This window comes from Oncorhynchus masou, chromosome 33 (genome assembly GCF_036934945.1).
Source record: "Oncorhynchus masou masou isolate Uvic2021 chromosome 33, UVic_Omas_1.1, whole genome shotgun sequence".
Lineage (NCBI taxonomy): Eukaryota > Metazoa > Chordata > Actinopteri > Salmoniformes > Salmonidae > Oncorhynchus > Oncorhynchus masou.
The window spans coordinates 26,857,218-26,885,130 of NC_088244.1; the positions used below are offsets into that span (position 1 = coordinate 26,857,218).

A 27,913-nucleotide genomic window follows, 5' to 3' on the forward strand; every position below is an offset into this window, starting at 1 on the left:
GACCTTGAAATACATCCACAGGTATACCTCCAATGTCTTGAGATGTTGCTTCAATATATCCATGTAATTTCCCCTTCTCATGATTCCATCTATTTTGCGAAGTGCACCAGTCCCTCCTGCAGCAAAGCACCCCCACAACATGATGCTGCCACCCCAGTGCTTCGCGGTTCTTCAGCTTGCAGGCCTCCCCCTTTTTCCTCCAAACATAACGATTGTCATTTAGGCCAAACAGTTATATTTTTGTTTCATCAGACCAGAGGACATTTCTCCAAAAATAACGATCTTTGTCCCCATGCGCAGTTGCAAACCGTAGTCTGACTTTTTTATGGCGGTTTTGAAACAGTGGCTTCTTCCTTGCTGAGCTGCCTTTCAGGTTATGTCTATATAGGACTTGTTTTACTGTGGATATACAGTGCCTTGCGAAAGTATTCAGCCCCCTTGAACTTTGCGACCTTTTGCCACATTTCAGGCTTCAAACATAAAGATATAAAACTGTATTTTTTTGTGAAGAATCAACAACAAGTGGGACACAATCATGAAGTGGAACGACATTTATTGGATATTTCAAACGTTTTTAACAAATCAAAAACTGAAAAATTGGGCGTGCAAAATTATTCAGCCCCCTTAAGTTAATACTTTGTAGCGACACCTTTTGCTGCGATTACAGCTGTATGTCGCTTGGGGTATGTCGCTATCCGTTTTGCACATCGAGAGACTGAATTTTTTTCCCATTCCTCCTTGCAAAACAGCTCGAGCTCAATGAGGTTGGATGGAGAGCATTTGTGAACAGCAGTTTTCAGTTCTTTCCACAGATTCTCGATTGGATTCAGGTCTGGACTTTGACTTGGCCATTCTAACACCTGGATATGTTTATTTCTGAACCATTCCATTGTAGATTTTGCTTTATGTTTTGGATCATTGTCTTGTTGGAAGACAAATCTCCGTCCCAGTCTCAAGTCTTTTGCAGACTCCATCAGGTTTTCTTCCAGAATGGTCCTGTATTTGGCTCCATCCATCTTCCCATCAATTTTAACCATCTTCCCTGTCCCTGCTGAAGAAAAGCAGGCTCAAACCATGATGCTACCACCACCATGTTTGACAGTGGGGATGGTGTGTTCATTGTGATGAGCTGTGTTGCTTTTACGCCAAACATAACGTTTTGCATTGTTGCCAAAAAGTTCAATTTTGGTTTCATCTGACCAGAGCACCTTCTTCCACATGTTTGGTGTGTCTCCCAGGTGGCTTGTGGCAAACTTTAAACAACACTTTTTATGGATATCTTTAAGAAATGGCTTTCTTCTTGCCACTCTTCCATAAAGGCCAGATTTGTGCAATATACGACTGATTGTTGTCCTATGGACAGAGTCTCCCACCTCAGCTGTAGTTCATCCAGAGTGATCATGGGCCTCTTGGCTGCATCTCTGATCAGTCTTCTCCTTGTATGAGCTGAAAGTTTAGAGGGACGGCCAGGTCTTGGTAGATTTGCAGTGGTCTGATACTCCTTCCATTTCAATATTATCGCTTGCACAGTGCTCCTTGGGATGTTTAAAGCTTGGGAAATCTTTTTGTATCCAAATCCAGCTTTAAACTTCTTCACAACAGTATCTCGGACCTGCCTGGTGTGTTCCTTGTTCTTCATGATGCTCTCTGCGCTTTTAACGGACCTCTGAGACTATCACAGTGCAGGTGCATTTATACGGAGACTTGATTACACACAGGTGGATTGTATTTATCATCATTAGTCATTTAGGTCAACATTGAATCATTCAGAGATCCTCACTGAACTTCTGGAGAGAGTTTGCTGCACTGAAAGTAAAGGGGCTGAATAATTTTGCACGCCCAATTTTTCAGTTTTTGATTTGTTAAAAAAGTTTGAAATATCCAATAAATGTCGTTCCACTTCATGATTGTGTCCCACTTGTTGTTGATTCTTCACAAAAAAATACAGTTTTATATCTTTATGTTTGAAGCCTGAAATGTGGCAAAAGGTCGCAAAGTTCAAGGGGGCCGAATACTTTCGCAAGGCACTGTAGATACCTTTGTACCGGTTTCCTCCAGCATCTTCATAAGGTCCTTTGCTGTTGTTCTGGGATTGATTTGCACTTTCCGGACCAAAGTACGTTCATCTCTAGGAGACAAAGCATCTTCCTAATGAGCATTATGACAGCTGCGTGGTCCCATGGTGTTTATACTTGCAAACTATTGTTTGTACAGATGAATGTGGTACCTTCAGGCATTTGGACATTTTCCCAAGGATGAACCAGACTGAGGTCTTGGCTGATTTCTTTTGATTTTCCCATGATGTCAAGCAAAGAGGCACTGAGTTTGAAGGTAGACCTTGAAATATATCCACAGGTAGACCTCCAATTGACTCAAATTCTTATAATTCTTTTATTAAAAAAAATAAAAAAAGTTACCCATTTTTCTCCCCAATTTCATGGTATCCAATTGTTTTAGTAGCTACTATCTTGTCTCATCGCTACAACTCCCGTACGGGCTCGGGAGAGACGAAGGTTGAAAGTCATGCGTCCTCCGATACACAAACCAACCAAGCCGCATTGCTTCTTAACACAGCGCGCATCCAACCCGGAAGCCAGCCGCACCAATGTGTCGGAGGAAACACTGTGTACCTGGCAACCTTGGTTAGCGCGCACTGCGCCCGGCCCGCCACAGGAGTCGCTGGTGCGCGATGAGACAAGGACATCCCTACCGGCCAAGCCCTCCCTAACCCGGACGACGCTAGGCCAATTGTGCGTCGCCCCACGGACCTCACGGACTCAAATTATGTCAACCTATCAGAAGCTTCTAAAGCCATGACATAATTTTCTGGAATCCAAGCTGTTTAAAGGCACAGTCAACTTAGTGTATGTACACTTCTGACCCAATGGAATTGTGATACAGTGAATTTTTAAGTGAAATAATCTGTCTGTAAACAATTGTTGGAAAATGTACCTGTGTCATGCACAAGGTAGATGTCCTAACCAACTTCCCAAACTATAGTTTGTTAATTAACAACATTGGTGTATTCTGCCCCCTGGTGGTGAAACCAGCCTAGAACAGGGGCTATCGTCTAATTTGAGTTTGAGATAGTCCCCCAATAATGATCAAAGGCTGATTATGTGATTATGCCCATAGGTATTTATTGAAATGCATTGTTGTCAATGTTTTTAAATATGCTTTCCACAATATTTTTGCTTATAAAATAACCCATATCCATATAACTTGTCCACAAAGTGCCTTAAAAATTATGCTTTAAAACATTTCATATTATTTCCAATAAGTACCATGACAAGGGACATTTTGTCCACACTCGTATATTACACTAAAGTATTTAAACAATATTTAAACATATAACAATGAGTTAATTTTCCTCCAGTCCCATCTGAAGTGTTCTGTGTCTTTGGATATTGGTTACTGTGTGAAGTGTTCTGTGTCTTTGGATATTGGTTACTGTGTGAAGTGTTCTGTGTCTTTGGATATTGGTTACTGTGTGAAGTGTTCTATATGTTTGCATATTGGTTAGTTTGTGTGTGAAGGGTCTTGACTAGCTCTGGAAGCCAAGGCCAGCAGGGTGACACTGTATACCTCTGTCTCGTCTCCTCTCAGGGTGAGGGGCGCACACACCTGCACCACCTCATTCGGCTAAAATCACACATACAGACACACGCACGCACCGACACAGACACACACAATCAGAATTAAATCAACAATCAGTGGAGGATGTACAGTACATGTGCAAATACAATAAGAGGAAAATATATGTTTAGTAATGTAGAAGGCCACATGAAGGAACAGGAAGTGTCGTTTGTACGTTCTCTTCACACTGAGACTTTGTAATACATATGGACTCTTTTTTTTGTATGCAGTTATGGCTTCACTTGATTTGCACATTTACTTTGGTAATTGAAATATGTCAAAACAAAAACTACCATCCTATGCAGATCTAAGGGAATGAAATAACTAAAGCTATATTATACAGTTTTCCCTTCACGTGGAACACCTGGGACGAATAACTTGACAGCTTGCTGTGTCTAGTACAGGGCTCTCCACCCTGGACGTGGAGCGCTACTGTACTGCATGTTTTCACCCCACCCCTAACCAAGCACACCTGATTCTAATAATTAGCTTGCAACTACCCTGATTGAACATTTATCTGAATAGGTGGTGAACGTTACACCATAGTGCACAACAGAGCAGTGTTTCTCGGGGGACCACTAGAGTGTGCACATTTCTGTTATAACCCAGAGCTAACACACCTGATTAAACTAATCAAGGGCTTGGTGATGTGTTCATAAATTGAGTCTGATGTGGTATTGCTGCTGGGCTAGAACAAAAATGTGGCCAACTTGAGAAACACTGTGTTAAAGTACAGGTCATGGTATGGTTACACACCATTCTCGATCTGTCCATTCAGGAGAAGTGAATGGCAATTAAATTCATGAACTGAGAAACTTTCAGCCACGTTTTCCTTGTGAGATTATTTTCAATAGATGAATTGAACTGAATTGACCCCAAAGCCCAACGCCATGTATACGGTGTGTTCATGTTGAGGCTTTTAGACAGCAGTCGCACCTTAAGGCCACAAGGAGGAGTCCAGATCACAGTGATGGTGCGTCTGTGGCCGGCATCCACCGTGCCCCTGGTCGGCTCCACGGTGAAGCCCCTCTGTTGCAGTGTCTGAAGCCCCTCCCAGCTGAACTCCACGTTCTGCACATGGACAGGAGAGGGCAAAGTTCACAACATAGGTAAGGTCAACACAGGAGGAGAGGGAGGGGGAAGTCATGTGTTGTGGTCAAGTGGTCCGATTGTCTACTCTTCTCACGTAACTGTGCAGTTGCTCACTCCATCTCATGGAATAAACAGCATGGGATCTTTTCAGAAATGTGGTGGAAACTAACTCCCTAGCCTGTGCTTACACTAATTCACTGATTTTGAATCCATGAGAGAGAGAGTAAATAAGGGGGAGTGGTACACTGCAGCCAAGGTTAGGATCTCCAAATGAATCTGAACTCATCCTAATGACGTTATTTAAACTAGATTTCAAGCTGTTTTTAATTATGTTATTTCAACCAGATTTCAACCTGTTTTGTAATGACGGTATTTCAACCTGTTTGTAAGGCTGCTGCTGCTGGAACCAGTGAGCGAGCAGTGACCCTGGTCGTGGTCATGTGTGTGTTTACTTTATTTAAAGATAAGATGTTGTAACCAAAAGTCTCCAGAAGAAGTTTAACCCCTTGTTTTTTAATTGTAATCAACAACAATAGTATAAGTATTAGCCTACCTTTTTGGCCATAGGCTGTGTGGAGCAGATGCAGCCCACCTCCAGCTCTCTGGCCGCTGGGCTCATGGCCCCCTCTCTGTAGACCCCTCTAAGGGTGAGCAGCACAGGGAGAGGGGGCTTCTCACAGTCTACTACACAAGGAGAAGAGAACAAGCAAAACAGGCTTACAGTCACAAATCAAAAATTGAATACATTTGTATTTGTCACATGCTTCGTTATCAACAGACTGTAGACTGACAGTGAAATGCTTACTTACGGGTTCCTTTCCAACAATGCAGAGTTAAAGATTAGTGACACGAGGAATAAATACCAGTGAATAACAAATAACAAGTCAAAATAACATGGCTATATACAAGGAGTACCAGTACCGAGTCGATGTGCAGGCACTTGAGGTAGTTATGTACATATAGGTAGGGGTAAAGTGACTAGACAACAGGATAGATAATAGACAGGTAGCAGCAGCATATGTGGTGAGTGTGAAAGTGTGTGTGTGTCAGTATGTGAGTGAGTGGGTAGAGTCCATTATGTGTGCATAGAATCAGTGCAAGAGAGTTAGTGCAAAAAAGGGTCAATGCAGGTAGTCTGGGTAGCCATTAACTACTTATCAGTCTTGTTTAGCAGTCTTATGGCTTGAGGGTAGAAGATGTTCAGGGTCCTGTTCATCCAGACCGTGTGGTAGCATTTCATGGCTATTGGTGAACTATTGTAGTCTGCTTGAAACAAGTTGGTATTACTTGCTTGAAACAAGTTGGTATTACAGACCGGGTCAGGGATAGGTTGAAAAAGTCAGTGATAACACTGGCCAGCTGGTCAGCGCATGCACCAAGTATGCGTCCTTGTATTCCGTCTGGCCCCGCGGCCTTGTGAATGTTAACCTGTTTAAAGGTCTTACACACATTGGCTACGAAGAGCAGGATCATCCAGTAGTCTGGAACATCTGGTGTTCTCATGCATGGTTTAGCGTTGCTTACCTAGAAGCAAGCATAGAAGGCAATTAGCTCATCTAGTAGGCTTGCATTGCTGGGCAGCCCATGGCTGGGTTTCTCTTTGCAATCTGTGATAGCTTGCAAGCCCTGCCACATCCGTCGAGCGCCAGAGCCGGCATAGTAGGATTCGATCTTAGTCCTGTATTGACGCTTTGCCTATTTGATGGCTCAGAGGGCATAGTAGAATTCCTTATATGCGTCTGGATTATTGTCCCGCTCCTGGAAAGCTACAGCTCTCGCCTTTAGTTCAGTGCGGATGTTGCCTGTAATCCATGGCTTCTGGTTGGGGTATGTCCATACGGTCACTGTGGGGACGATGTCATTGATGCACTTATTAATGAAGCCGGTGACTGGTGTAGTAAGGAGAAAGAGAGAGAGCACCAGTGAGAGAAAGAGAGCGCGAGAGAGGGATACCTGTGTGCTCAGAGTCCCCGGAGGCTGGCAGAGGGTGAACGGCATCAGTGGGCACTGCCAGTGGGTCTCCTCCACACAGGTACATGATGTGAGAGCGAGCTGCACCCTTCAGCACCATGACACACACTGTGCTCTAAGGGAAGGAGCAGCAGGGTGTTAGAGCAGCTTATGTCCTCTACATACAATCCAAAATGACATAATAGTGGTCAGTTTATCTTTAAAAACACTTTACAGTCTGAGATGGTGATTAAAATCGGAAACATCCTGTGTCAGTAAATCTATCTAGTTCCACTGAACTCCTGCATTAGATACCTTCTCACTCAGTGCCAACCTAATATAACAGCCTTTATCAGGAAACTGGTTCATACATTGCTCTATATTCAGCTGTGTGTGTACATGTGTGTGTGTACACGTGTGTGTGTGTGTGATGAGTGGCTTAGTAAAGTTTTATTTATTTTTTAGGCCTCACTCTCACATTGGCAATGACTGCATCATCTCTTAGGACTACCACTGGGTGGTGGTGGTGAGGTTTAATTTGAACAACGCTAAATAAACATAAAAAAATAGGCAGAGGCTGCGGATCCGAAAGTGACTACTCCAACCCGCCCCCCTGGAAGCCTCTTCCCCAGAACTGATGTTCCGAATCACGCATGCGTTTCTTTACCTCTACTTTATGCAAACATTTTTCTTGTCACCATCCCTTCACATTTCTCACTGTCATTCGTGAATGATAACCATTCAAGTTGTACCGGTGAAACATCCATGCTGCATCTGCATAACAACCATTTGATCTCAATCAGTTTAATGAGAATATGCATTTAGGATCTTCTTGAGATATAAAGTGTTGTTTCGAGGTAGACTAAAGTGTTGTTTTGAACAATGTACAGTGAATTTCATTTTAGAACAGATGGTGTTAAACTGTAGCATACCTTTGTTTTGTTTCATCCAAAGCACATATTTTGCCTAGTGGTGTTTTTGCAGCATGAGAGAAAAATATGACCATTCGCATAATCACGCTAAAATCTCATAACAAATTAGGTGGTGTGTTTTGTTTGATTAAAAGGAGCGCCATTTATTCATCAATGAAATTCGCCAGAGTAGCCAGTTGTCTGGGCAGTCGAACGAGTGGAGTAGAGATAGCGTTAAGTAGAGAATCATGCGCATTAGCTATAGTGCACCACTTTTGTAGTAGCACTATGTATGGAATATAGAGGCAGAAGGGTGCCATTTCAGATGCAGCCACTATGTCAGGCGAGCTGGATGATTCTGTGGTACCTTGTTCATGAGCTCCACCTTCAGTATGTCCGAGTAGTGTAGGCTCTCGTGGTCTGGCAGGAAGGTCACGGTGATGTCCTGGCTCTTTCCTGGGGCGATGGTGCCCTCTATGGGCGTCACATTGAACACACTCTGACCACTGTAGTTCTGGGTCCCTGGCCACGGGGAGGTAGAAGAAACCAATATTATTAATTCATTTAACAACAATGTTAGCTTCAGAAACAATTTAACATAATTAGATGTAATATAATGCTGCACCAGAAAACACTAGATTTTTAATCCAACAAATGATAGCTAACACTAACTACAGAGAATGCAACAGCTCATAGCATTAGCCCTTAGTTCTGAGTGAGAGATGTGGACCTAAGTCGGATTGACTGGTCTTACCCACAGTGGAGTGTGTCTGTTCCTCTGGGCCTGGGCTGAGGAGGGCAGGGAAAGAGTCTGCTCCACTCAGGGCTTTACACCCCAGCGACAGGCTGTGCAGCAGCACAGAGAAGCGCACCGCCAGAGATGACGTGTTCTGCAGCTGAAGACAGAGGACACAGCTTTCAATATCACAACTTCATTGACATGGTATTGGGCGCAGTACAGGCTAAGTAGCCTGCTGCTGTAGAAGTACACAAAGTAAGCTTAGTTCGAACCAGAATGACCCATAGGAAAAGATCCTCTCTCCTGTTTCTGTAGATTGAGGCAGCTTGATCTACAAGTACACCCCCTGGACAAGATACTAGTTGATGCTGGCTAACTGACCTTAAAGACCTGGGAGGCTTTCTCCTTCTCCAACATGTAGCCAAAGTCCATGAGGCCACCCTGGTGGGAGGAGGTGAGAAGAGGATCCACTCCCACCCCGCATAGCGTGATCTCCAGGGTCATGTTTGGGCTGTGGATCTCCACAGTCTCGCGGTACTGTGAAAGGAGCCACAGCATCAGCTATAGGGAAGACAGCAACATGTGTGTTTGTTTTCAGGTCCATTAAGTGCGATTGACCCACCCTTTTTCCCAGTGCGGGTGAGAAGGCCAGTAACAATGTGTGTGTGGCTCCAGGACCCAGCCGTCTCAGAGCATTTAGGAGGGAGAACGGACCACTCAGGTCCAGCACTGAGGACCTCAGCTTGGCAAGGGTTAAGGAAGAGAGGTCAGGTAACAGCAATATTTCAATCCTACCTTCAAAGTGACCTGTTCAGGAGGGTGCAATGGGTGAAGTGTATTGTGGAGGGTGCAATGGGTGAAGTGTATTGTGGAGGGTGCAATGGGTGAAGCGTATTGTGGAGGATGCAGTGGGTGAAGCGTATTGTGGAGGGTGCAGTGGGTGAAGCGTATTGTGGAGGGTGCAGTGGGTGAAGTGTATTGTGGAGGGTGCAATGGGTGAAGTGTATTGTGGAGGGTGCAATGGGTGAAGTGTATTGTGGAGGGTGCAATGGGTGAAGTGTATTGTGGAGGGTGCAATGGGTGAAGTGTATTGTGGAGGGTGCAGTGGGTGAAGCGTATTGTGGAGGGTGCAGTGGGTGAAGCGTATTGTGGAGGGTGCAGTGGGTGAAGTGTATTGTGGAGGGTGCAGTGGGTGAAGTGTATTGTGGAGGGTGCAGTGGGTGAAGCGTATTGTGGAGGGTGCAGTGGGTGAAGCGTATTGTGGAGGGTGCAGTGGGTGAAGCGTATTGTGGAGGGTGCAGTGGGTGAAGCGTATTGTGGAGGGTGCAGTGGGTGAAGTGTATTGTGGAGGGTGCAATGGGTGAAGTGTATTGTGGAGGATGCAGTGGGTGAAGTGTATTGTGGAGGATGCAGTGGGTGAAGTGGATTGTGGAGGGTGCAGTGGGTGAAGTGTATTGTGGAGGGTGCAGTGGGTGAAGTGTATTGTGGAGGGTGCAATGGGTGAAGAGTATTGTGGAGGGTGCAAAGGGTGAAGTGTATTGTGGAGGGTGCAATGGGTGAAGTGTATTGTGGAGGGTGCAATGGGTGAAAGATACGCTTGTTGTCGTAGCTACCTTAAGATGAAAGCACTAAATCACGCTGGATAAGAGCATCAGCTAAATTAATCAAATGTACATGTCACTATTGTTCAAGTCACTATTGTCTTGCAAAGTTAGAAGACAATCAAACTTGCAATTATGCTATTTTTTCAACCAGTGGATCTGTGGAACAGATATGATTGTCAGCATGTAGACCAGGGAATCATGTCAGTTCTATTCATAACTTTTTTATCTGTTTCAACTCACTGAATAACCTCTGGTTTCTAGGTCTAGATTAGCCTTAAAGCTATACAATACTAGCTATATATAATGTGTGTATCAATGACACAAATAGGCCATGCGATGTTATATATTTTTTAAATATAGGCTACATCAGCACCTTTCAACCAGCACATAGAGAAAGACTGAGGCTTCTTTATTTAAATTAATCAACCACTTTACGTTGAAAACCAATTAAATAATGAATCAAGTGGATTGATGCATGCATCATACTCAGAATCTCCACATGTTATTAGAACTGAAATCGTTTTTCATTCTGAGGACCAGAATTTTTTGTCTTAGAAAAACAGGTGGTAGAAATTCTGCAGAGTTAAAGATTCATGAATAAACCCCACTGACTTTTCTCACATAACCACAGATCATCACACTCTGGCGATCTAGGTCGTTTGTGCATGTTGTGACCCAGAAAAGGATACCTCCAAGGCTTCCTGAGAAATATTCTGAACAGTGAGCTTTTTGACCACTTTCTGTCCTAAGTGAACAAAAGAAACACAGAATTGACACAAGTAGCAATATATTCACAGGCAAGGGAAAATAGGGAAAACACTTGCAATGTCAGAATCAGACCTGTGTTCAAATACTATTTGAAATAATTTAAAATACTTTATCTGTCCTTGATTGAAATCAAAATATTAATGAACCAATAAAATTGTCCCAAAACCACAAACTATGTCCAATTGGCACTGTCCACTTGCTTAAGCAAACACTCAAAGTTTCAAAAGATTTCAAATAGTATTTGATTGCAGCTCTGGTCAGAAGAATACATTTGAATGGACTGACCCACAGCCACCTGGTGGTAGTTGATGGTGGTCTGGCCATTACTGGATGCGACCACCAGGGGGGGCCTAACGGCTGGGCAATGCAGCTCCAGGTACAGCGTGTTGAGGGGGCTGCTGGGACAGAGTTACAACAACAGAGGCAGTGGGAGAAACACTTCAACCTGTTCTCTCCACATTATCCCCTCTAAATGAATGTGTGTAATTGATTCATGTAAATGAAATGGGGGGCACAGACAAATTAATGTAAGGTTGGTATTGTAAATAGGATCTACATGGGAGTTGTAGTGTGTATAGTATACTACCTGCAGGATGGCTGGGCCTGGGGGTCACTCTGGGGTGGCTCTCCGTCGGACACGAAGCAAGGGATGACGTATCGACTGTAGTGCTCAGGGAAGGAGTGCAGGAGGGAGGCCCTGCCTACAGCGTACTCCTCTGATCTGCGAACCAAACAACACAAACATCACTAACTATTGACCCAATCCTAAACCTATCTTGATTGCCTCCCGAGTGGCGCAGTGGGCTATGCCACTAGAGATTCTGTGTTCGAGTCCAGGCTCTGTCGCAGCCGGGCCGCGACCGGGAGACCCATGGGGCGGTGCACAATTGGCCCAGCGTTGTCCGGGTTAGGGGAAGGTTTGGCCGACAGGGATGTCCTTGTCCCATCGTGCACTAGCGATTCCTGTGGCGCAGTGCACGCTGACACGGTAGCCAGGTGTATGGTGTTTCCTCCGACACATTGGTGCGGCTGGCTTCCGGGTTAAGTGGGCAATGTGTCAAGAAACAGTGTGGCTTGGTTGGGTTGTGTTTCGGAGGATGCACGGCTCTCGACCTTGGCCTCTCCCGAGTCCGTACAGGAGTTGCAGCGATGAGACGAGACTAACTACCAATTGGATACCACAAAAACTGTGGAGAAAATGGAGGGTTAAAAAAATAAACATATCTTGATTACATATTTCCTGACAAATCCCATTGACATAAATGCATAATTTGTGCAAAAATAAGTCTTCGAATGTGCGTAGCTTAGGATTCCGCCCAATGCCTTTAACAGTCATTATTTCATAGAGAAGACAAAATACATTACTCACTAAACGCTAAAAAGTAAACGCACTAAACACAGTGCAAGGTCTGAAGCAGATGGTTAAATGTAGTGATGTCAGTAGTGTGTTGCTTGCAATTAACCTCTGCCTAAGTTACTTACGTTTTAACATAGAAAAGCTTTTAGGAGGAAGTTTACCTCAGAATTAAGTAAACATTTACGGTACATTTTTGATTTGTCACTGAAATATGTAAGGGATAATCAACGAGGGCTATGCGTTCTATGGAAAAAAATAATGTACGCTCTAGAATGCCCTTCAAGCCAATCAGAAAAAAGTATTCAACAATGATGCCATGGTATAAAATGTATGTATGCATGGTATCTAAGTGATAGTTGTGGTGGTATAGATGAGCCGTACCCTGACTGTATGTCGGCTGGGTTGGGGGCTCTGAAGGGGCTGTCTGTTTTGGGGCTGATGGACACTTTGCTGATCTTCTCCTTCAGGGTCTGCTTCGCCTGGGGCCGGGGGGGGGGCAGCTTCTTGCCTTTCTGGGGGGCCGTAGGGGCCTCCCTTTTACACTGAGTTAGCACCCACATACAGTACACATGAACAATAATGTGCACATACGTACACACACACATGGTCAAAGTCAAACACATTGTATGGCAGCAAGACAACATTAAAAGGATAGTTTGGGATTTTTTTTTTTAACCATTTTTATATCTTTGTGTGCAGTTTTAAGGAAGTTGCTATCTAACGTTAGCGCAATTGCTAACTAGCATTAGCGCAATGACTTCCAGTCTTTGTGCTATGCATACAATATTGACCATGCAGACTCATTCAACTTTTATTAGGAGGATGGAGTGACTCCAAGAACTGAAGCTTACCAGCCCCTCCTGCTCCCCTCCCTTCCTGTTCCCCTCGGCCTTGGTAACCCTCTCTAGCTCGTGGAGGCGCAGCTCTTCGGAGCGACACAGCAGCCGCACCGCTTCTTCCCTTATGGCCTGGTCACACAACCTGGGCCTGAATGTCACCTGCACCAGGCACCTCTGGGAACACAGTAACGAACCAGTCAATGACCTAATGACGTGACCAGTCAGGTTGTTATTGCAAAATAAAACGTGTTCTCAATGGTTAAATAAAAGGTAACATAAATAAACAATGCAGTCATCAGAACAGAGTATACACTGGAATGGAGTAGAATAGAGAAACTACATAATATGCTAGGCCTCATCACAAATTGTTCAAGTAAAGTGGAAGCACACTGATTGTTGGTAGAGTACCTGTCCAGGTAAGACCTTGCCTGTCCTGGGGGTGAGGCTAATCTCTGAGTTTTCGGGGGGAGTGAAGGCGAACAGCCGGGGGCCCACCGGGGCAACAGCGTCCCGGCCAATGCGGGGCACGGGGTGTGTGAACTCGTTGAGGCTGGTGTGTGCGTTGACCACGTGCAGCACGGCTGTGGAACAGTCACCAACCGCCGTGGCTCCGAACTGGACCAGAGAGTGAGACAGCTCTAGCGGAGGGTGCACCCCGACTGCACGACATGACAGGGGGAAGTCTCTATAGCAACCATTGGGGAAAACACAAAAGTAATGCAATGAAATATACTTGATAGCACTCTATTTTGTGACAGGACAAGGTGTAGGAAGGAACAAAACCTTGATACCTGTTAATTCCAGATTTGCAGTTGAGCTGAAAGCTGTACTCTCCTGCCTTCTTGGCGCTAAAGATCAAATCCACCTCCAAGGTTTCCAATGGGAGGAGAGTGCCGAAGCCGTCGTTGGGCTGGACCTGCACAAACTAGGGGGAGAAAAACACTGCTCAACTGCTCAGTGCTCAGGCCATCCAAACACGGTTTTGTCCTTAGTCCTGACTGACTGAAAGCAGAATATCTCCATAGGGCTGGATTAGCTATTCAGGACAGGTTTAGGTGAGATCATAAAGGTCTAAAGCCACAGATATAACAGCAGACACAGAGCCAAATACATAGAGATATAATTCATTCTAATTCAATTGTCAGATATCTCCTGCTGGAGAGCATAGCATATAGCATAGGCCAAATTGGCATATCAGAGTAAAACCAGTAGAGTCCAAATTAATAAACAGAAGTGTTTCCTACTGATGTTTTATGATGATGACTTGATTTAGCCAAGGTGGAATAGTGGATTATAGAGATGCAAACAGCAGGAAATTAGGTCAAAGGTCAGTCCATAGGGATGCAGTCCGTCAGGCAGATGGAGGCCGTACCTGAGGTATGCTCAGAAAGCCAAAGTCCTGGGGCAGGAGGGTTAGGTTTGTGAGGCGCACACTGGTCTTCACTGATTCGTAGATGGAGCAGTAGCCAAAGTCCACCTCTGTCCGGTCAAAGCACAGGTCAGAGGAGGTGATGACTGCATGGACCGTGAATGGAACAGGTCGGACCTGAAAGCCCAGTGAAAGAGAGTATTTCTGCCTTATTTCTGTTCTGTTTTGTAATATCCTATGCAGTCAATGTCTTTTATTTGCAAAACAACTCTTGATGTATGCAAAAATTGTGCATAACTCATATTTGGAACTTCAACTTCTATCTAGAGGTTCTTTACGATGCTTATTCATTTAAGCAGTCATGGGACCTATAAATATAAATATATGGGTATATATGTACAATACCAGTCAAAAGTTTAGACCCCTAATCATTCAAGTTTTTTTTTACATTGTAGAATAATAGTGACGACATCAAAACTATGAAATAACACGTATGGAATCATCTAGTAACCAAAAAAAGTGTAAAACAAATCAAAATATATTTTAGATTATTCAAAGTAGCCACCCTTTGCACACTTTTGGCATTTTCTCAACCAGCTTCATGAAGTAGTCACCTGGAATGCATTTCAATGAACACGTGTGCCTTGTTAAGTTAATTTGTGGAATGTCTTTCCTTCTTAAGGCGTTTGAGCCAATCAGTTGTGTTGTGACAAGGTAGGGGTGGTATACAGAAGATAGCCCTATTTGGTAAAAAGAACAAGTCCATATTATGGCAAGAACAGTTCAAATAAGCAAAGCGAAACGACAGCCCATCATTACTTTAAGACATGAAGGTCACTCAATCCAGAAAATTTCAAGAACTTTGAAAGTTTCTTCAAGTGCAGTCGCAAAAACCATCAAGCGCTATGATGAAACTGGTTCTCATGAGGACCGTCACAGGAAAGGATGACCCAGAGTTACCTCTGCTGCAGAGAATAAGTTCAAAAGAGTTACCAGCCTCAGAAATTGCAGCCCAAATAAATGCTTCAGAGTTCAACTGACACATCTCAACATCAACTGTTCAGAGGAGACTGTGTGAATCAGGCCCTCATGGTCAAATTGCTGCAAAGAAACCACTACTAAAGGACACCAATAAAAAGAAACACGAGTAATAGACATTAGACCGGTGGAAATCTGTCCTTTGGTCTGATGAGTCCAAATTTGAGATTTTTGGTTCCAACCACCATTTCTTTATGAGAAGCAGAGCAGGTGGTGCTTTGCTGGTGACAATGTCAGTGATTTATTATTCTACAATGTAGAAAATAGTAAAAATAAAGAAAAACCCAGGAATGAGTAGGTGTGTCCAAACTTTTGACAAGTACTGTATATGTTTCAATCCCAACCTGATTTAGCTAGCCTGGCACGATTAAAACATCAAAATAGTCAGAAAAGTGAAAACCCACGGGGAAAGCTAAATCAAGTGCACCTAAAGTAATAGAATGAAAAAAAAGGTGGAACAATCTGTTGTCAAGAAAAAGGAGATGAGTGTGGACTACAAGAAAAGAAGGACCGAGCACGCCCCCATTCTTGTCGACGGGGCTGTAGTGGAGCAGGTTGAGAGCTTCAAGTTCCTTGGTGTCCACATTACCAACAAACTATCGTGGTCCAAACACACCAAGACAGTTGTGAAGAGGGCACGACAAAGCCTATTCCTCCCCCTCGGGCGACTGAAAAGATTTGGCACGGGTCCTCAGATCCTCAAAAAGTTCTACAGCTGCACCATTGAGAGCATCCTGAATGGTTGCATCACCGCCTGGTATGGAAACTGCTCGGCCTCCAACCGCAAGGCACTACAGATGGTAGTGTGTACGGCCCAGTACATCACTGGGGCCAAGCTTCCTGCCATCCAGGACCTCTATACCAGGCGGTGTCAGAGGAAGGCCCTAAAAATTGTCAGACTCTGGCCACCCTAGTCATAGACTGTTCTCTCTGCTACCGCACGACAAGCGGTACAGGAATGCCAAGTCTAGGTCCAAAAGGCTTCTTAACAGCTTCTACTCCCAAGCCATAAGATTCCTGAACAGCTAATCAAAGGGCTACCCAGACTATTTTCATTGTCGTCGTCCCCCCATCCCCTTTTACACTGCTGCTACTCTCTGTTTATTATCTATGCATAGTCACTTTAACTCTACATACATGTACACATTATCTCAATTACCTTGACTAACCGGTGCCCCCGCACATTAACTCTGTACAGATACCCCCTGTATGTCGCCTCACTACTGCTGCTCTTTAATTATTATTATTATTTTTTTTTACTTGTCTATTTTTTACTTAACATTTATGTTTCTTAAAACTGCATTGTTGGTTAAGGATTTGTAAATAAGCATTTTATTGTAAGGTCTACTACACCTGTTGTATTCGGCGCATGTGACAAATACAATTTGATGTCCTGAGAGCAGCGTTCCTACCTATGTATTAATGTCCTCCTCAGCCGTATCTGGGTGCGGCAGCTTTCCTTGTTTACCCGTTCACGCTTTCAGCACCGAACAGAGAGGGCCTGGTGGCCAGAGAGGGAGGCCTGGAAGGGAGCCAGGGTTAAGGGTTCAAGAATGGGGGCACAGCTTTGGGTCTCTGCAGGAACATCCTGCTGGCCTGCTTTTGGCTCTGTGAAAACATACTGCCTCCCAATCCTCTACGCTCCTCCCAAGTATAGGGGTGTGGGTTTAGGAGGCGGGCGAAGGGGCATGGGGGGGGGGGCAGGGAGGGTAAGGTGATGATTTGGCTGAAGGAGTGTGACTGCTGGCCAGTTTGGGGGATTTGATGACTGGGTAACACAGCACAAATGCGGCACGAGTGTTGGGTTGGAGCCTGTTTTGTGTGTTGGATTTGAGTCTGCTGTTGAGTCTGTGTGTGTGTGTATGTGTGTGTGTGTGTCTGTGTGTGCACGTCAAAAGGAATTTAACAATCCCTGATGTACTTAATACTTCACTTGGATAACTATACATTGATAAAAAACTTTTGACATAAATCAATAGGTAGTGGGATATCCAGAATAATCCCTGGAGCATCACGAATCAGTGCCCTTTAGATAACCCCTTTATGATTTCCAGTTGTATTACCTGATCAGCAGTTTACGTGCCAAACACCCTGAATGTAACAGTTTCACAACTGAAAGCTGAATATAAATAATATCATTCTGTGAGATAAAATCTTTTTAATCTATTTTGAATCTATTTAAAAAGAGCTCAAATGGAGTGGAAACAACACGAAAAACAAATAATCCAAATTATATTATGGAGACCTTTTCAGTAAAACAACGTGGAATAACCTTTATGCTTGGCTCATTAGCACTCATGGAACAGTGTAGGCCTTGGGGTGGTGGATCATTTTTAGCTTGCTACCATTAAAATGGGTTAATTTACAACCTTCAGTGCTTCTACCCTTCATGGAAACCTGCAGAAGGTTTGCTACTTATGAATAAGTACTCAACGCTTCCCTGTGGATTGAGAGGGGCTGTTGTATTGTATGATACTTCATACTGTAGACTGCGTTCAGAATTCAATCATCACATATTGACACTTTCCACAATGGTATCTCTCGAAGGCTGTTTGTGCAGTATTTCAAGAAAACTCATCTCCCAAATTGCTTCCTTCTGCATCCCTAGCTGTGTCCCCTTTGTGGACATTTTCAACTGATAGTATCAGTGTTAGTTGACTGATACAGATTGTTTACTTTTTGTGCACTTTGAAATAACACAATTGAATTCTTGCCTGTCAGTTTAGAGCTTAACAGTGCAACAAACCTGATCAGCCACTTGCACTGTCAAGGGGACTTCCAGCACTCCTGTTTCACTGTCAAAAAACGTTTTTGCATCCTCGAACAAGGAACGTCTAGGGGGGAAGAACAGGGTAGTGGGTATAAGAATACAGGAAATCATTATACTGTACATTAACTCAGAAATATGACACAATCATGCACAGCGCGGCAACTTCCTGCTCATGAACAACCACAATCTGTCAAGGCTGCTACTATTGGGAAGAGCCAATGCTAGCAGTCTTGTTAGATTAGAATTTTGTTGTTGACTTCTGTAAGTCGCCCCACCGTGTATGTCATATTTCAGAGTTTACCTTCAAACATTGCATCAGCAAATATGTCCCAGCCCTCAACAACTGGGAAAATTCTCAGTGCGAGGGATAGAGAGAGCCCATGGAGGAAAACCTTCAGCGTTTCACTGTAAACCAACACGACTATCCCCCGTTTAGATCTGTAGAACCACCAGGGAAGGCGAGAGAGCACGCCTCCACACTACTGTGGGCTGTAGCCATGGTGATGTTCGGCATAAGTACACATCAAAGAGGGCTTGCAGTCATACACAAAGCTTATGTAAAGCACTAGCTCAATCAATACCCTAGGTGGAGAGCTGCTCTCGTGAGAACTGACACCTCTCTACTACTACGCAGCCAATACTTGATTAGCATGAAAACAGATGCCAATCCACAGTGGATCCACAGTGAGCAGCACAAACCCAGCCCACTCCTGACTCCTCTCTCTCCCTGTTTGGTAATGCTGGCTCTATGAAGGCATGAGAGCTAATGCTGCCAGTGTCAGAGGGTTTAAAGCAATTTAAGAGGGATTTCCAGATGTCAGAGGTTTTCCAAATGAATACAAAGCTCTGGAAGTGACGCCCAATGCTTCCAACAAATCTGTCAGAGCCTAGGGAAATGGTGTGTTTCATAATTCCGATCTTACAGCAAATCAGTGTTGTATTTCAACCAGCTGTTACAGATGTTGGATCTTAAATTTACCAGTTTCTCACAGCAGGAAAATAATCCTGCAGCAACAGGAAATGTGAATTATTGTGTGAATTCTAATTAAATGTACACTTTTTTACGGGTTAAAACATTTGTTGTTAGGGGAAATTAAGTCTGACATATTAAAGTGGAAATTACAAACTTTAGAAGGCTTTTTAAACCTTGAATACACTACACCTCGGCATTTCCTGCTGTGCAAGACATTTCCTGCAACAAAAGGGTGATCAAATTAAGATCCTTCATCTGTACTGTATGACATTTACAACAAAAACAGAGAAGCGAACATGTCTCAATTGTATCTCAATTGCTCAATGACAGAAGGGGGAATTATTATTGGGAGTTGTTTGGAAGCCCTTGTGTTCTCTGCTAATAGAATCTCTGCTGGAGAGTCACTCTTGAACTAGCTTGGCAGGGTAGAGTGAAAAAGCCTGGCGGGATGTCGCCAGACCCATATGCTGCTGAGGGGAAATGTGCGGTTGGATGAGGTTTTCAAGTTTTTGGCATCCCGCAATTTTACCTCATGCTGCACTCGGCAACCAGTTTATCCACCATTTCTCTCCTCCAAATCTTACCCAAATAACACTATGCACATGTAGTCTTCAACAAGATAATGAATTATAAGAGAACTTAAAAGGTAACTTCTAAAATAAAGGAAACACCAACATAAAGTGTCTTAAACGCGCGTCGGGCCACCGCGAGCCACCAGGACAGTTTCAATGCACCTCGGCATGAATTCTACAAGTGTTTGGAACGCTACTGGAAGGATGCGATGCATTCTTCCACCAGAATATCCATAATTTGGTGTTATGTTGATGGTGGTGGAAAACACAGTCTCAGGCACCACTCCAGAATCTCCCATAAGTGTTCAATTGCGTTGAGATCTGGTGACACACACACCCTTTAAAACCCCTATGCTCCTTTGAGACCCCTCTTTCAAAGTCACTGAGATCTCTTACATTTACATTTAAGTCATTTGGCAGACGCTCTTATCCAGAGCGACTTACAAATTGGTCTCTTCTTCTAGCCATGGTAGCCAAAATAATGGGCAACTGCGCATTTTTAAACATGACCCTAAGCATGATGGGATGTTAATTGCTTAATTAACTCAGGAACCACATCTGTGTGGAAGCACCTGCTTTCAATATACCTTGTATCCCTCATTTACTCAAGTGTTTCCTTTATTTTGGCAGTTACCTGTAGACCTACACAGGTATAGTTGTACCTGTGGTGCTTAGAAAGCAATGCTTGTGTATAAACCAATGACATTATTCATTATATTATCCTCACATAAGCAGTCAAAGACCAAGGTGGCATTTCAGCAAACATTTCATTGGCATCTGCCTGAGTCACAACACAAGTGGCAGAAAGATCCTGTTGGAGTCATTTTGTGTCACTGCTTAAAACTTGGAAAGTCTAAAACGCAATAAGCTGTGGACCACCTATAATCCTGACAGTGGAAGGCTCAGCAGACTGACACGAGAGTGAGAGTGTGAGCGAGTGAGTGAGAGTGTGAGTGAGTGAGAGTGTGAGAGAGAGAGAGAGAGAGAGAGAGAGAGAGAGAGAGTCAGAGATCCATCAGTCTCTGTCAGCGGAATACTGTCTAACTTTGGGACAACGTTCGTGTTATACAGTAGTTTAAACTTTAGGCTACCTGAGAAAAGGCAGCAGAGTATGTTTAAAAAAATATATCCCTATTCAAAATGGGCTCCTGCTTGGCTTTCACTTTCACATTAAACAGTGATTATGAACAAGGATTACAAAATGGATTAAAGAAGATTAGGGAATTTCTCATCACATTTAGGAAAAGGAGGAAAAACACCCTTGACAACTGACATCCCCCCTCAAAAAATAAAATTTTCCTTCCCTGTAACTCATGTACAGTAACATTTATGTATGTTAGTGATGTAAACCAGTAAATGGATGCACTGCTTGGTGAAGGCAGCAGCTCTGTTAATTGTAATCTGAGTCAATCTGGGTAAATCAAGAGTAATCTCCCTTTTACCAGCCTGAGCTGACTAGTTGACCGGACGAGCTGGGCAACATCTCCCACAGATTAGACCTAAACCATTTATGATCCAGAACAGGTCCCTGTTCAATCAAATCCGCTGACCATGGCCCGTATTCACAAAGCTCATCACAGTAGTTGTGCTGATGTAAGATCAGATCCCCCCTGTTAATATGATAATTTTCATTATCTAGCTAAAAGGAAAAAACGATCGTAGTATATTGAGTACATAAAAAACTGGATTTAGCTATCAATATCTGCCCTAATACTATAAATATATTATGAACTGCTATAAGAGATGATCTACTGCTATGTATATTTTGGTCTAGATATGTACTGTAAAGACAAAGAGAGATGATAGAGAGACAAAGAAATAGAGAGAGAGCGAGACAGACAGAAAGCGAGAAAGAGACATTTCTAGGACTGTGGAGGATTCCGAAGTCTCTGTAGCCTGAGGGCGATCCATCCGTGGTTCAGGAGTGTACACTACATTTACACTCACAGTCAGAATCTATTGGAGAAGAGGCAGAGATAAACGGCCGTCTGAAGAATATATAACAAATGACTTATCTAGCAGTAAGATGAAACAGCCCTGCCTGCCTTCCTGCCTTTGTGTGTGGTGAGGCCAACCTACGGAATCTTCTCACACGGAACCTACTGCCACGGTTCTAGCAGTACCAGAGCTGCCAGTTTGGATGTCGCATACTCACGAACGGCTTAAGACAAAAGACACACACACACAGACACATAGAATCTAGAAATAATACCTCAAATCAAAATTGGAGCTGATGCATCATACAACCCCCACCCACCAGTTGCAGACCGTTGCTGTCCTATTCGTGACAGCCTAGCTAGAGTATGTGCTTGAGAGAAGGTATGTTTTTGTTAACGCCAGAGATCATGTGATATTTTCCAAACTTTTTGTATCCGGCTGGATTTCCTGTCTGCTGAGGCTCTCTTTAGGAGTTTAGAGCATGTTAAGGATTACAGTGTTCTCCAAGAGACCTCAGAATGGGGCTTTGTGCGTCGACCCGGACCGTTATGTAACTAAGCACTGTACTTAGATACGCAATCAGGTCTTCTACTGCTGGATGGGTGGACGGAGGAATAAGGTCAGAGAGAGAGAAAAACAGAGAAAGTAGGGGGGGATAGTGAGTGATCAGAGAGAAAAAGAGAGAGATGTTGAGAGACAGAAGGAGAGGAGGGGCATGCCTCCCGCCACAGCATGGCAGCAGTAATGCTCTCTCCCCTTAATCCTGGTTTTAAACCTCTCTCTGATTCACTAAGGCAGATTATTGTCATTTCCCACTTCCCCTCCAGCCCTCCGGAGTCGAGGCATCCGATATGCCATTAACTTTGGTCATGTAAAACCTCCCTCATCTTCCACTGCCATCAGTAGACCTGAAATCTTCTTAGCTATGAATATGCCAAAAAAACAAGGTAGGCGTGAACGGGAACTCTCGCCACCTCTCATCCATGTACTGAAGGTCGTCTTCCCTGTTCCCCTGGTGCTCAAACTGCAGCTCAACTCAGCCTCACCGTCCTAAAAATAGCCCACCCATCCTTCCAGAAATTACCATGTCCTTCAAAGTCATTAAAAAACATTATCAGAAGCCTTCACGGCACTCCATTTCTGTGTTGGGAGCGATTTGCACTTCGCAGTGCACTATTTAATTGGTGAAGATGATGGAGGACATGTTTCATAATTGTAACTGCTGGCAGTGACAAGATTTTTTGGTCATTAATGTTTCCATTAAACTGAAGTTCTATTCCATTACTTAAAGAAACCGGTCCACCACTTAAAATTACCAGGTAAACTGCCTCCAGTTTCAGAATAAGAGAAACAGTAAAACAAAGATAAGGCAGGCTAAATTGAATCTGGTCTGAAATATTCACACCATGATTTTAGAGTACGGTAAAGCATTCTGAACATACATATATAAACCCTTCACATACAGTATAACACACTTTCAGCATGCTGTATGACAATCCAATCCATTATCATTGTATTAACTAGGCACCAAACGGAAGAAAACAGACAAACGACCTGAAGTTGTCCAGTAAGAAATGCTTGTTTCTGTTTTTCGTTGCAAAGCATTTTGCTAGATTTCGCTACTGTGTGTACTTTGATTCTGGTGTTAGTATCTGTGTGGTTACCTGGGCAGGAACTTAAGCTTAGCGTTGAAGCTGGACCTGGCCTGGATGTAGCCGGTCTTAGGCAGGATTTCCATGTGGTTCCTCAGCTCCGGACACACCTTGAATGTCAGCCGAAGAGCTGTGCTCGCTCTGCAATACAACAGACAACAGCGCTGTTTGGTTAGGCCCTGTATTAGTTAGTTAGGGCTGCTAACTCAACGGAGAGCCTATTTAATAAGTTAGGGCGGTGTTATGTCTATTACACAACAGGTTTCACCAAGCTACTGCCCAAGATGGCATCCATCAGTTTGTGATTTGTTGTATAGATTTTACATGCTTCGACACTAAATTAAGAGGACCCTCACAAAGCAAATTTAAAGGTGTGTACACTTTACACAACAGACTCCCAGGATGTCCCCTTGTTACAACGTAGATATCTGACGAGGAAGTCGGAGAGGGGATCATGAGTGTGTGAGGGACATGAACACAAATTGTCTGGTAGGTACTGCTGCAATGTACTCATGTCCTCGTCTCCCAGCCGATAATTTAGGTGACCCAATTTCAGGGGGATCCAACAGATGGTTGTGTCGGTGGTGAGAATTCTCTCTCTGTAGCTGTGGTGATATAAATGGATCACTACCCAGGGAATTCTCCACGCACGGCCAACGACACACAGACACCCCCACACACACACACACACACACACACACACACACACACACACACACACCCCTCTCAACAGCTACACTCAATGACTCACGCTCGGTGGAAGCGCTGTGCAGTCAGTTTTTTCCATCACATCCAGTATACAGAAGTGAGACCACTGAATGGTGGAAGTGTTGAACCCCCAAAGAAATGGATTCAATAGAGGTGCCGAATGGGTGCGCTCATTCCTTTTCCCGACGCCTAAATGAAGTGATCCACTTTGAATAGGGGGTCAAACAGATGGCTCTTCTCCCAGAGGCAAGGACACTCAGGGGTGTCGGAGTGGCCGTCTTTACCTGAGCAAAACGACAACCTTTAAACTGCTGTCCCAGGAATTCAGAGACATATAATCAATTTAGGCCATTTGTTGGATATGAATTGGATAGGGCAGTCTAGTGAACTCATCATTTGCGGGTAAAAGCAGAGACATATGAAGAGATCTCTACAGTGCCTTCAGAAAGTATTCACACCTCTTGACTTTTTCCACGTTGTGTTAGAGCCTGAATTATGTTCATTATAAATCCACAAGATAGAGGATTAGCTGATAGGCCAGGTGTGTCATTGTGCATGAAAGAACACTGAAGACACGCAGCTCAAAAAGCTCCCCTATTGATTTTGTTTAGGTACAATAAAATTATCCTACAGAAAGTATTCACACCCCTTGACCTTTTCCTCATTTTGTTGTGTTACAGCCTGAATTTAAAATGTATTACATTTAGATGTTTTGTTCAGTGGCCTACATAAAATACCCCATAATGTTAAAGTGGAATTATGTTTTTTGAATTGTTTTACAAATTAATTAAAAATCAAAAGCTAAAATGTCTTGAGTCAATAAGTATTCAACCCCTTTGTTATGGCATGCCTAAATAAGTTCAGGAGTATACATGTGCTTAACAAGTCACATAATAAGTTGCATGGACTCACTCTGTGTTTAACATGATTTGTATGACTACCTCATCTCTGTACCCCACACATACAATTATCAATCTGTAAGCTCCCTCAGTCGAGCAGTGAATTTCAAACACAGATTTAACCACAAAGACCAGGGAGGTTTTCCAATGCCTTGCAAAGAAGGGCACCTATTGGTGGAACAAAAAAGCAGACATCGAATATGCCCTTGTGCATGGTTAAGTTATTAATTACACTTTGGGTGGTGTATTAATACATCCAGTCACTACAAAGATACAGGTGTCATTCCTAACTCAGTTGCCGGAGAGGAAGGAAACCGCTCATGGATTTCACCACGAGGCCAATGGTGACTTTAAAACAGTTACAGAGTTTAATGGCTGTGATAGGAGAAAACTGAGGATGGATCAACAACATTGTAGTTACTCTACAATACTAACCTAAATGACAGAGTGAAAAGAAGGAAGCCTGTACAGAATAAAAATATTCCAAAACATGCATCCTTTTTGCAAAAAGGCATTAAAGTAGAATTGCAAGAAAATGTGGCAAAGATGTCCTGAATACAAAGTGTTATGTTTGGGGTAAATCCAAAACAACACATAACTGAGTACCACTCTAATATTTGAAGCATGGTGGTGGCTGCATCATGTTATTGGTATGCTTGACATCGGCATGGACTAAGGAGTTTTTTTTAGGATAAAAATAAACAGAATAGAGCTAAGCAGAGGAAAAATCCTAAAGGAAAACCTGGTTCAGTCTCCTTTCAAACAGACACTGGGAGACAAATTAACTTTACAGCAGGACAACAACCTACAACACAAGGCCAAATATACACTGGAGTTGCTTAACAACATGACACTGAATGTTCCTGAGTGGCCTAGTTACAATTTTGACTGAAATCGGCTTGAAAATCTATGGCAAGACTTGAAAATGGCTGTCTAGCAATGATCAACAACCGACTTGACAGAGCTTGAAGAATTAAAAAAGAATAATGTGCAAATATTATGGTATTAGGTATGCAAAGCTCTTAGAGACTTACCCAGAAAGAATCACAGCTGTAATCACTGCCAAAGGTGCTTCTACAAAGTATTGACTCAGAGGTGTGAGTACTTATGTAAATGAGATATTTCTGAAATTGTTGTAATACATTTGCAACAATTTCTAAAATCACTTTATGGGATATTGTGTGCAGATTATTATTATGGGGTATTGTGTGTAGATGGATGAGAGAAAAAAATATTGAATTCAGGCTCTAACACAACAAAATGTGTAATTAATACTTTCTGAAGGCACTGCATGTACAGTGCATCCGGAAAGTGTTCAGACCCCTTCACTTTTTCCACATTTTGTTTATTATTATTTATTAAATTAATTATTTTCCTCATCAATCGACACACAATACCCCGTAATGACAAAGCGAAAACAGGTTTTTAGATTTTTTTTTGGCAAATTTGGCAAAAAAAACTAAGTATTCAGACCCTTTGCTATGAGACTCAAAATTGAGCGCTGGTGCATCCTGTTTCCATTGATCATCCTTGAGATGTTTCTACAACTTGATTGGAGTCCACCTGTGATATATTCAATTGATTGGACTTGATTTGGAAAGGCACACATCTGTCTATATAAGATCCCACAGTTGACAGTCACAGCAAAAACCAAGCCATGAGGTCGAAGGAATTGTCCGTAGAGCTCCGAGACAGGATTGTGTCGAGGCACAGATCTGGGGAAAGGTACCAAATAATTTCTGCAGTATTAAAGGTCCCCAAGAACACAGTGGCCTCCATCATTCTTAAATGGAAGAAGTTTGGAACCACCAAGACACTGACTAGAGCTGGCCGCCCAGACAAACTAAGCAATCGAGGGAGAAGGGCTTTGGTCAGGGAGGTGACCCAAGGACCCAATGGTCACTCTGACAGAGCTCTAGAGTTCCTCTGTGGAGATGGGAGAACATTCCAGAATCATATCCAAGAAGACTCAAGGTTGTAATCGCTGCCGAAGGTGCTTCAACAAAGTACAGGGTCTGAGAGAGTAAAGGGTCTGAATACTTATGTAAATATGATTTTTCACTGTCTAAAAACCTGTTTTGATTTGTCATTATGTGTAGATTGATGAGGGGGAAAAAACAATCAATTTTAGAATAAGGCTGTAATGTAACAAAATGTGAAGTGAAGGGGTCTGAATACTTTCCCGAATGCACTGTATACTGAACAAAAATATAAAACGCAACATGCAACAACTTCAACGACTTAACTGCGTTACAGTTCGTATAAGGAAATCAGTCAATTGAAATACATAGATTAGGGCCTAAATGATGTATTTCACATGACTGGGCAGGGGTGCAGCCATGTGTGGGTATGGGAGGGCACCCACTGGGGAGCCAGGCCACAAAAGGACTTTATTACAGACAGACATTTTCCTCAACTTCATCAGTTGTCCGGGTGGCTAGTCTAAAGATGATCCTGCAGGTTAAGGAGCCAGATGTGGAGGTCCTGGACTGGCGTGGATACACGTGTGAGGCCGGTTGTACGTACTGCCAAATTATCTAAAACAATGTTGAAGGCGGCTTATGTTAGAGAAATGAACATTCAATTCTCTGGCAACAGTTCTGGTGAACATTCCTGCAGTTAGTATGCCAATTGCAAGCTCCCTCAATTTGTCACACAATGCCACAGATGTTCCAAAACTGCACATTTTAGAGTGGCCTTTTATCGTCCCTAGCACAGGGTGCACCTGTGTAATGATCATGCTGTTTAATCAACTTCTTGATGTGCCACACCTGTCAGGTGGATGGATTATCCTGGCAAAAGGAAACATTTTCACTAACAGGGATTTAAACAAATTTGAGCACAACATTTGAGAGAAATATGTTTTTGTGCGTATGGAAGAATTCTGGGATATTTTATTTCAGCTCATGAAACATGGGAGCAACACGTTACATGTTGCGTTTATATTTTTATTCAGTATTATGACTCTGGGTAAAAATATGACTGGTTACTTACTGTATGTTCTCTAATCATGACGAAAGACTCTCCATAGAACTAACATTGTAGCTCTCTAACGTTCATTCTATGAGTCAAATTTCATGAATATATGTTCTCCTGCA

At 43.2% G+C, this 27,913-nt stretch overlaps 1 protein-coding gene across 4 annotated transcripts in view; it reads right to left on the reverse strand.

Moving 5' to 3' along the window:
* Nucleotides 1–1,994: 1,994 nt before the first annotated feature.
* The window catches only part of cfap74 (cilia and flagella associated protein 74), a 46,828-nt gene continuing 20,909 nt past the window's right edge, over nt 1,995–27,913 (reverse strand). For 2 of the 4 annotated variants that reach the window (XM_064957070.1, XM_064957069.1), the window contains exons 21-38: nt 23,221–23,349; nt 18,050–18,137; nt 14,269–14,442; nt 13,688–13,821; nt 13,305–13,581; nt 12,909–13,070; nt 12,439–12,599; nt 11,287–11,421; nt 10,986–11,098; nt 10,622–10,677; nt 8,951–9,070; nt 8,710–8,865; nt 8,344–8,485; nt 7,957–8,111; nt 6,682–6,814; nt 5,282–5,412; nt 4,573–4,707; nt 1,995–3,642 (exon numbers count right to left, since the gene is read on the reverse strand). In XM_064957070.1, the coding sequence (XP_064813142.1) occupies nt 3,520–3,642; nt 4,573–4,707; nt 5,282–5,412; nt 6,682–6,814; nt 7,957–8,111; nt 8,344–8,485; nt 8,710–8,865; nt 8,951–9,070; nt 10,622–10,677; nt 10,986–11,098; nt 11,287–11,421; nt 12,439–12,599; nt 12,909–13,070; nt 13,305–13,581; nt 13,688–13,821; nt 14,269–14,442; nt 18,050–18,137; nt 23,221–23,349 (2,524 nt within the window). In that variant the 3' untranslated portion in view covers nt 1,995–3,519. Of the gene's footprint in view, nt 3,643–4,572; nt 4,708–5,281; nt 5,413–6,681; nt 6,815–7,956; nt 8,112–8,343; nt 8,486–8,709; nt 8,866–8,950; nt 9,071–10,621; nt 10,678–10,985; nt 11,099–11,286; nt 11,422–12,438; nt 12,600–12,908; nt 13,071–13,304; nt 13,582–13,687; nt 13,822–14,268; nt 14,443–18,049; nt 18,138–23,220; nt 23,350–27,913 lie in introns of those variants that run through there. The other 2 variants (XM_064957071.1, XM_064957072.1) reach the window with 2 other exon arrangements.